The sequence below is a fragment of the Aristolochia californica genome, unplaced genomic scaffold (genome assembly GCF_029961685.1).
Source record: "Aristolochia californica isolate CCGP_79_NKW_82.1479 unplaced genomic scaffold, dmAriCali1.0.hap1 SCAF_7, whole genome shotgun sequence".
NCBI classification, from domain to species: domain Eukaryota; kingdom Viridiplantae; phylum Streptophyta; class Magnoliopsida; order Piperales; family Aristolochiaceae; genus Aristolochia; species Aristolochia californica.
The window spans coordinates 7,343,938-7,353,566 of NW_027182268.1; the positions used below are offsets into that span (position 1 = coordinate 7,343,938).

General features: G+C 34.9%; 1 protein-coding gene across 1 annotated transcript; it reads left to right on the plus strand.

Moving 5' to 3' along the window:
* The first annotated feature begins 3,493 nt into the window (after positions 1-3,493).
* Positions 3,494-8,851, plus strand: LOC137936666 (4-alpha-glucanotransferase, chloroplastic/amyloplastic). The gene is made up of 16 exons (XM_068781481.1): positions 3,494-3,990; positions 4,351-4,413; positions 4,556-4,644; positions 4,732-4,792; positions 5,304-5,382; positions 5,581-5,717; positions 5,825-5,983; positions 6,167-6,243; positions 6,324-6,463; positions 6,541-6,572; positions 6,675-6,749; positions 7,063-7,135; positions 7,253-7,341; positions 7,894-7,938; positions 8,066-8,215; positions 8,517-8,851. Exons 1-16 carry the CDS (start codon positions 3,604-3,606, stop codon positions 8,619-8,621), a joined length of 1,761 nt encoding a protein of 586 aa, XP_068637582.1. The 5' UTR covers positions 3,494-3,603; the 3' UTR covers positions 8,622-8,851.
* The last annotated feature ends 778 nt before the right edge of the window (positions 8,852-9,629 follow it).

Sequence of the window (9,629 nt, forward strand, 5' to 3'; positions counted from 1 at the left end):
TAGATGTTGAGACTTCTTTAATGGTACAGATTGTCTTAACATGTTCAAACGTATATAATTGAATGTGTTTGAATCATGTTTTCCTTATTGAATGTCTAGTATTGCAAGTATCCATGGATAATCTACTAGATAGGGAAAAATATGTACTTGTATTGCAGCTTACACAACTGTACTTGCCCTTACCAATTCATACTTAAATGATCATAATAGGCGAGTACAATGTTCTTATTATATGGGTGGTCCATGATATTTAAATAAAACATTAGAAAGATCGCTTATTAAATTTTGAAAAGTGTAGAGGATGAATCAAATAATTTTTCTCAAGTTGGCTGGAATCTTGAAAAATAGAGAACTTTTATTTGATACAAGGACAATATCTATAGAAGAACAACTTGCCTATTTTTGTTTAACTGTTGGTCAACAACAATCATACAGTGTCACCTCAGAGATGTTTGAAATATCAAATTGAACCAATAGTATATATTTTAATAAGGTGTTAGATGCTATTATCAAACTATAATCTGATTACATCAAGCGACCTTCAAGATATACTCATTCAAATATCTTGAACAGTGATATCTATTATCCATAAAGTCGTTTCATGAAAAAATTTCAGTTACTATAAAATATATGTTTGTATTAATGAATTTTTTTTATTATGATTGTATTGGTGCCATCGATAGTACTCATATTAAAGCACATATCCCGTTTGAACAACAAGCGAGATTCTAGAATAGGAAGAGTTTCCTCTCACAAAACATAATGGCAACATGTACATTTGACATGCAATTCACTTATATAATTGCTGGATGGGAGGGATCAACAGCTGATTCACATGTATTGAAATCAACATTAACCAGACGAGATAAACTTTGTGTTCCTGAAGGTGAATGTCACTTCTCTCTATAGTCTATTTAAAATTATTTTTATTTTTATTAGATTATAATAGATATATATCTTATTGTAGACAAATATTATTTGGTAGATGTTGTATATGCAAATCTTCTAGGGTTTTTGGCTCCCTATCGAGGGACTCGTTATCACTTGCAAGAATTTGGAGATAATACTCCTTCGGATGAAAGAGAATTATTTAACCAAAAACACTCATCTTTACGGAACACTATCGAGCATACATTTGGGGCTTTAAAAGCCCGTTACAAGATATTAAAAGATGCTCCTCTTTTTTATTTTGATGTCTAGGTAAAATTTGTGATTGCTTATTGTATATTGCATAATTATATACGCATAGAAAATTACATGGATTTATTTGAAGATGATTCAAGTGATGATTTTAGTGGAGAACGTTGTGAATATAACAATGCAAATGAAAATGAAGTCAGTGATAGTGGTGATAATTTTGTGGATGATGTGGACACTCAAAGAAGTACTCAGAGGGAGTCTACAGTACAATTTGCAAGAGCATTGTATTTTTGAGATGTATTAGCAATTCAGATGTGGCAAAATTATTGACTATTATATTTTAATGCTATTAAATATTTTTTGTGTTGTATTCTGTATGTACAGTTGTAGGTTTTTTATATTAAATAGGTGATTGAGTTATATTTATATCATTTTTATTTTTATTATTACAATGTTTACATAGTAAGCTAGGTAATGAATTTAAATAAATATAACTGCGTATATACGTTAGTTTAAGAGTGAGAATTTAAACATTTTTAATATAATAATTGCATTAAGTTTTTGGATATTATAAAAGTAAGTATTTGTGTAAATATTTTACTTTTTATAAATTATGTTAATAAATTAATATTATTTTGATATTACTAATATATATTAAGTTAATAAATATTTTATAATATCCTTTTTATATAATTATTTCATATTTAGACATTACAAAATTATAATTTGATTATAATTTTAATAGTATAAAAGTAAGCATTTATTTAATCAATATATTTATTTATTAACTAATATTAATTTAATTTTTTGAAAGTCAGATATATCAAAATATTTTATTTAATAATTAATCTATCTGCACTTTACACCGCACTTTCCATTGTGTATACTAACACAAACAAGTACTTTACACTGTATTTTACATTGTACACATTAACACAACAAGTACTTTACACTGCACTTTCCATTGCGCACACTAACACAAATAAGTGATTCACTTTCACTTTTACTTTCCCTCTCACTTTCCCCGGTACTTACAACCCCCCCCCATCACTTTACTATTTTTATTTTTATAAAATTTCAAGAGACCAAAAATATCCATGGAACCCAATCTCTTTCACACTTATTTTTTAAATTTATGAATTTGAAAAATCATACAAATATTTTTGAAAATTAAGACTTTGAAAAATCATACAAATATTTTTGAAAATTATGAATTTGAAAAATCATAGAAACCATAAGAACATGAATATTTTAATTAAGAAAATAATAAATATTTAGACAAAAGTAAATCATGGATATGTTTATTTTCCTTACTTTATATAAAAAAACTACAAAAGAATTTCAGGGTTTTATCCATCATTTCTATATAAAAAAATGCATGTTTATAATTATGTTCCAACATTATTGTGGTTTTGATTCCTAGGATAGCAAGTTGTTTGGAATTTTCACTTCTTTTAAATTGTTGAAACTCTAGAAGTTGGTACCTACTTATATGGTTTTTTTAATCTTTTTGTTTTTAAAATTATATATTGCCATAATTAACAAAGAGAGACCGAAGCAAAGCCAACAAAGCCTATAACCAATGACTCCAACAAAATTTGAGGTAAAGAAACCCCATATGTCTCTATGCACCAATGGTAATGGGTTTCTGATCATGAGGATTTAAAGATAATGCATATATATATATATATATATATATATTTTGAAATAATATGACCGGAGTTAGTGAAACACAAGTCCTTGTTTAAAGTGAAACTACCTTCATAAAAGGTAATTTTTTTTACCACTGTAATATTAAAATGAATTGTTTTGACATGATAATTTCACTTCAAATATATAAAAAATATATTTCCTTATTATTGTCACTAATATAGAAAAAGTATATTTATTTAAGAAGGGAACTAATAGAGAACTACATATTTTTATCTCTCATTTCATTGCATTTTTAGTTTATTGAAAATCTAATTATTTTTTTACAAATTGCTATTATATGCTTGATGTGCTATCACCCATATAATCATGAAAGGAAGAAAAGGAGGCTCAACTTACACCCAATCAACAATGGTTAGGCCCAATTTTTTACTTTTTGAAACACATCAAGTTTTATTTTATAAAACCAATACTAGATCGATCAATTGAACCGGTACAATTAAGGTCAATTTTCCTTTTTTTATTTCAATTACCCATACTTATTTCAATTTGATCTGACGTTTCTAATTCTTTCGAACGTTAACCTATTTGGAAAAAAGAAAAAGCTATGACAAGCGTAACAGTGAAATCTCTCTCTCTCATCAATCCATCCAAAATCCAAACGTCACCCCCTCACGTCCGCTGACTATGATCACGTGTCGAGCTCCCCCTCCAATGGCGGATCCTCCCGCAGCTCACTCAACATAACTCCTCGAAGCGGCAGTATCTCTGCCTCTCAAAGTCGCAATTTGAGTCCTCCATCCATCTTCTCTGATGGCTCTTTCTCGTTCTTTTGCCTTTCTTTCATCCAATGGCTTCTCGCGTCTGTCCTCGTGCAATTACAGCAACAATAGCAAAGTTGATCTCTTTAGCTTGTCTCCTTCGGTTTCGGTGATGATGAAATTGGAAACGAAGAGTGAAGGCGTGTTTGAGCGTCGTGGACCTGTTAGTGCTGTGTCAGCTCAGCATGTCGGGGTGGGAGAAGATTTGCCGGAGGATTATGGAGAGTGGTACCCGGAGAAGGATCCTAGTAAGCGGAGGAGAGCTGGGATTTTGCTACATCCGAGCTCGTTAGCGGGTCCGCATGGCATTGGAGATTTCGGCCTAGGGGCTTTTCAGTTCTTAGATTGGCTTCATGATTCTGGTTGCTCTGTCTGGCAGGTTTGAATTTTCTGATTGGTGGTATTCTTTGAATTGCGATTTATATAGCTTTCGAAGTGGATGAATGGTTTGTAGTTGTTTCCAAATTAATGTTTCATTTATTGGGTTCAGTTCAACTAAGTGTAGTTTAGTATTTGTACTTTGTACGCTACTTTAGTATCAGTTATTTGAATCGCTCTTTGACTGACTTTTACTTCGCATAGCATAAATTTATATATTTTATTGCAATTTTGTTGTGCTGTGAATGGCTTTATCAACTGGTGGCGCTTCAATCAACGTTGATCACTGAATTATAGTTGTGTGACTATAATTTTTCAATTTCTTTTGGAAATTTGGTAATGACTGGGATCAGTTGTGCAGGTTCTTCCTCTCGTTCCACCTGGAAGAAAATCCAATGAAGATGGAAGCCCCTATTCGGGACAAGTAATCTCAGTTTCATAAACTGGAAAGTTGAATTGTTCAATATTTGAGACAGTATATTCTGTACTTTTCATTTTTGTTTTCTTAAGCTAATTAGGGATTTGTTAGCACTGTACTCAAGGTTTCTGTTGATGATTACTCACAGGATGCCAATTGTGGGAATACACTTCTGATTTCTCTCGAAGAGCTTGTTAAGGATGGTCTATTGAAGAAAGAAGAGCTTCCACAACCAATGTAAGGATCCCTAGCGGTTTAGGAACAGTTGGGTACCAAACCTTGACTTATCGTTTTTGCATTTTTTTTTTTTTGTGTGTTGCCCAGGGATGCAGAAAATGTGAAATTTGACACTGTTGCAAATGTTAAAGATCCTCTTGTAGCCAAGGTGACTATATCTGTGTATTGTGATCTATAACAGTTCATTGTTCAACTTGCTATAAATGACACTGAAGCAAATGTTAGCAAATTTCCTCAGTATCAGATTTAAATATCTGCATACCTTCATCTCAGGCCTTTCTTTTACTTTGTTGGTGATTTGCATTTCTCATTTTTGGAACTTCTGAATTTTGTTAGAATTTGCCATCTTTGCTCCTGTATTCTGCAAGCCCTTAGGTAGGAAGCAATGAAATCAGCTATGACCATGCATACTCCCATATGCTCTGAGCAATTTAAACAGAGATTAGCAAGTTGCCGTCCACTCCATATTCCCCTCCCCCCCCACTTTCCCCTTTGACATGTTCTTTTACTCTTACTAATGCAATACAGCAAAACATCTAGCTAGATAATTGAAGTTGGGCTCCTTGCTGATCATGAAATCTTCTATGCTTTTAGCTTCAGTAAAGCATGTAATTTTTGAGAAAAATTTTACTCATGTGTGCTTGATTTCCCTTTGTTAGGCTGCAAAGAGGCTCTTGGAAAATGGAGGGGAGTTGAAGGAGCAGCTTGAGCTTTTCCGTAAAGATCCTGAGATTTCAGGTAGGATGTTTTCTAGCTGATATGCTTATGGTAGCGGCTATCTTCATAAGTATAATGCTTAACAAAACTGGAGGGATAAAGACAATTTCAGGGCCTTTAGCCAAATGTATCTACTAGTTAACATCAAATGTTGCAGGGAAAGAAAACTTGCTTTGACCCTTCTTGTCTTCCCTCTCTAATTGTTATTCTCCATTTTAGGTTGGCTTGAAGATGCGGCTCTTTTTGCAGCTATTGATAATGAGTTAAATACATTCACTTGGCATGATTGGCCTGAACCATTAAAAAACCGCCACCTTGCAGCCTTGGAGAAAGTATACCAAACCCACAAGGACTTTGTAAGTGGTTCTTTCGAGAACGGCCTTGTTACTTAAAATAGCTCAAACCTTTCAACTCAAGAGTCTGATTTATCTATTTTTCTGCAACATACTTTTTTTCAATGCAGATAGATGTTTTTGTTGCCCAGCAGTTTTTGTTCCAAAGGCAGTGGCAAAAAGTTCGCACCTATGCACAGATGAAAGGCATCAAGATCATGGGGGATATGCCCATCTATGTGGGATATCATAGTGCGGATGTATGGGCAAACAAAAAAATGTTCTTGCTGGTGAGTAGTTTGCTGCCAGGAAATGGTATAAAATAAGATTGTAATCTCAAGGATTGACTGCATTAAATATTTTTATTTTTCTTATCCCATGATCAATTCCATCAACCTTGTTTTGGTTCATGATCTGCAACTGATGGGACTATTGGCTCATGTGTTGAACATCTTACCTTATTACATTTGCAGGATAGGAGTGGTTTTCCTGTTCTAGTTAGCGGTGTTCCTCCTGATGCCTTCAGTGAAACTGGACAACTATGGGACAGGTTACTAAGCTGAGACCTGGTTCTCTTTATGCCTCAAGACTATATTATGCTATCTTTATGCCGTTTCTTCTCCTTGACAGTCCACTTTATAATTGGAAAGCTATGGAAAAAGATGGGTTTTCTTGGTGGATACACCGAATCAAACGTGCTCTAAATCTATATGATGAGTTTCGAATTGACCATTTTAGAGGGCTTGCTGGGTTTTGGGCTGTTCCTGCAGGTAGGATCATTTAAGCTATGCATTTTGAGCTGCTGCCACTAGTAATAGTGTGATAATCAATTTGATTAATTGTGCAGAGTCTAAGGTTGCAATGGTTGGAAATTGGAAGGTGAACATTATAGTTAAAACTTAGTTATATCTTTTTATTTTTATTTTATATACCTTGTTTTTTAGTCCCATTAATCCTTAAAACTTTATTTCCTGGCAGTAGGCTGGACCAAGAAAAACCTTCTTCGATGCTATTCTCAGGGTTGTTGGCAAGATCAATATTATAGCGGAAGACTTGGTATACTAAGCATATGACAGATATGAAATAGTTTCTGACTTTTGTTACTAGTGCTATATTTAAAGTTCTTTATACATGATAACTTTTAGAGCCATCTGCTTCACTCCTCTAGTTATCTTAGTTCATAAAAAGCATCTCTCTCTCTCTCTCTCTCTCTCTCTCTCTCTCTCTCTCCTCTCCCTATCTCAGAATCAATTTGCCATACTAGTGAAATTATGTTCCATAATTGATTACTGCAGCATTAAGTACTTTATTTTTGCCTGATGTCTTTTACATGACCTACTATATTTATCTGCTATCTTCAATTTAACAGGGGGTGATCACAGAGGATGTGGTTCAGTTGAGGAAAGCCATCGGTGCACCAGGAATGGCAGTCCTCCAGTTTGGTGAGACAGAACTGCATATTTATATTGAGATTGCAGCATTATATTTTGCTGCCTTTGTGATAACGACTTCAAAAGTTTCTCTCTCATTAATTTTTTTGCTACAATAATTTATCCCAGCTTTTGGCAGTGGACCTGACAACCCTCATTTGCCTCATAATCACGAACAAGATCAAGTTGTATATACTGGAACTCACGACAATGACACTGTGAGGCTCTTTTTCTTACATCTGTTCTTGTCTTTCCTTTGGTAGCTCTGCTTCTGTTCTTACTTCTTGCAAAATGCCCATCTGGGTTACTGATTCCACCTTACAAGCATCCCATGTATATGGGGCTTCCCATTTCCATACGAATACAGTTAAGTGCCTTTTCGAGTAAAGGTTTATTCTGGAAACTTGAAAGGTGTAATTTTCTAGCATCTTTAAGACATTGTGTCCCTTTTTCTCGATGTTCCTTCTATCCTAAGGATATCATTTATTTTCATGTGTTCCTTTTTTCTTTTCCTTATGCAACAATTGTTTGTTGCTACTGTTATCCAGGGATAGTTGCCCCTGATGATTTTGAATTCCAAACATAGGTTAAGCATACATGCTAATGGCCAGTGAATCTTGTCGCAAATTCTTGTTGAAAATTATCAAATACCTGGAGATTTTTTTCTTAAGCTTGAATAAAAAATCATTGATCCTATGTTACCTTTCAGACATATGCTAAACTAACTCTTTAATAATTTCTTTGCGGTATTTGCTTGTGTTAATCTTCAGGTGGTTGGCTGGTGGGAGAACTTGGTGGAGAAAGAGAAATCTAATGTGGGTGCTCAAGAAAAACCTGGCATAAAGAATGCTTATTGCTATCTTTTATCTTTCCCGATGTTTGAGATCTTTTTTGGCTTACATTTAGTGATTTCTATCATTAATGAAAAGGATTTTCTCACAGGTGCTCAAGTATCTTGACATAAACAAGGAAGATATATCATGGGAGATGATTAGGGCTTCTTTGTCTTCTGTTGCATTGACCACTATTATACCAATGCAAGACATCCTCAGATTGGGAAGTTCTGCTAGAATGAATACTCCAGCAACACAGGTGGGTCTGATCAGAGAAAAGTTTTTACTTAACCTCATTGCGCAAAAACTCATGGCTGCGGAGGAGACGATGCCATGAGCATGCACTGGGGCGGGGGGGGCAATGGCATGTTCACCATCATGAAACAGTGCCCACCAGAAACCTGTCAGAAATTTTGATCATGCATAATTGAAGATTCAACTGACACTACACGAATTGCTCAGACTGTTAATAAGCTGCGATTCAAAATTTGTTTAGATTATCTGCACATCTCTTTATCATCTTTAAAATAAAACTTACCTCTTTCCCTCTGGAATGGCAGCTCGGGAACTGGAGTTGGAGGATACCTTGCTCAACAACCTTTGACAAGTTGGGTCCTGAAGCAACTAAACTGAGGGATATTCTGTCAATGTATGGCAGGCTATGATCTGAGCTTGCAAAGAACCGTCAGGATTCAGGAGACTGAGCTATCAATGCACTGAAGTCCTCGGTTGATTGTAGTCTGTATCTGAAACTACATAAGTGAGGGAACAAATGGGAGCGTTTTAAACTAATAAATGAGGCAACTTTTGAGGACTCCAAGTCTGTGGATCCCTTAATTTTGAATAAGGAGACTTGTATCTGATGACCAAGAGAAATGCAAAAGATGGAAGAGAATAGCACTTTTGGTTCCTTAAGTTAGTAAATGTAATCATATGTACTGCTTACGTTTGCGCTCAGTAGACTCAAAAAGGATTAATTTGGCCAAGTAGTTAAAGCTAGAGAAAAGATAATGCAGGAAGCTGTTCAGTTGTGCATAGGAGGAATGAACAATAAGAGTGGCTGGGAGGATTATGAGTTGGGAGAAAATTCTTATGGGGTTTGTTAGGAATTAGACGCTCTAATTCCAAACTAACGAGAGTAATAATAATAATCACAGAAAAAAAAGAAAAACAAACACGAAAAACAACAAGATATATACAAGTTCGCCTCAAGGTGAGACTACGTCCTATCTTCTGCCGTTACAGTAATCCACTATAAGGGTGAAATAGTTTACAAGAGAAATCGCACACATTTATAGGAGTTTTCTCTAACCTCTCTCGGGTTGCAACTCTAGTTTTTTCTCGGTGATGATAGAGCCCTAATAGCGGCACCCCTCAATTATAAAGAGAAAATTAGGGCAACTGCAATACAAGAGTAAAATTCTCAAATTGCTCTTAATAAAACAACTTTGAATATATCGTGGACCGGGAGGGGGCTCCGCCCCCCTTCCAACCCCCATGGCGACCTTACCACGAAAGTCGATCCGCGTACAGACTCAGTGTAGGGCGTTCATTAGGCTAAAAAACTTAACAATCTCCCACGTAGAGACTAATCCATCATCAACATCTCCTCTATAGCGACAACAACTTCTCAATCCTCAGAGAGATGTCCAGCTGAAGTTGCACACAACTTC

Bases quoted from the DNA above. Each gene is read 5' to 3' on its own strand.
- LOC137936666 (XM_068781481.1), top strand. From the start codon at position 3,604: ATGGCTCTTTCTCGTTCTTTTGCCTTTCTTTCATCCAATGGCTTCTCG. The intron at 6,464-6,540 runs GTAGGATCATTT...TTAATTGTGCAG, and splicing joins GTTTTGGGCTGTTCCTGCAG to AGTCTAAGGTTGCAATGGTT. The intron at 7,342-7,893 runs GTGAGGCTCTTT...GTTAATCTTCAG, and splicing joins GAACTCACGACAATGACACT to GTGGTTGGCTGGTGGGAGAA.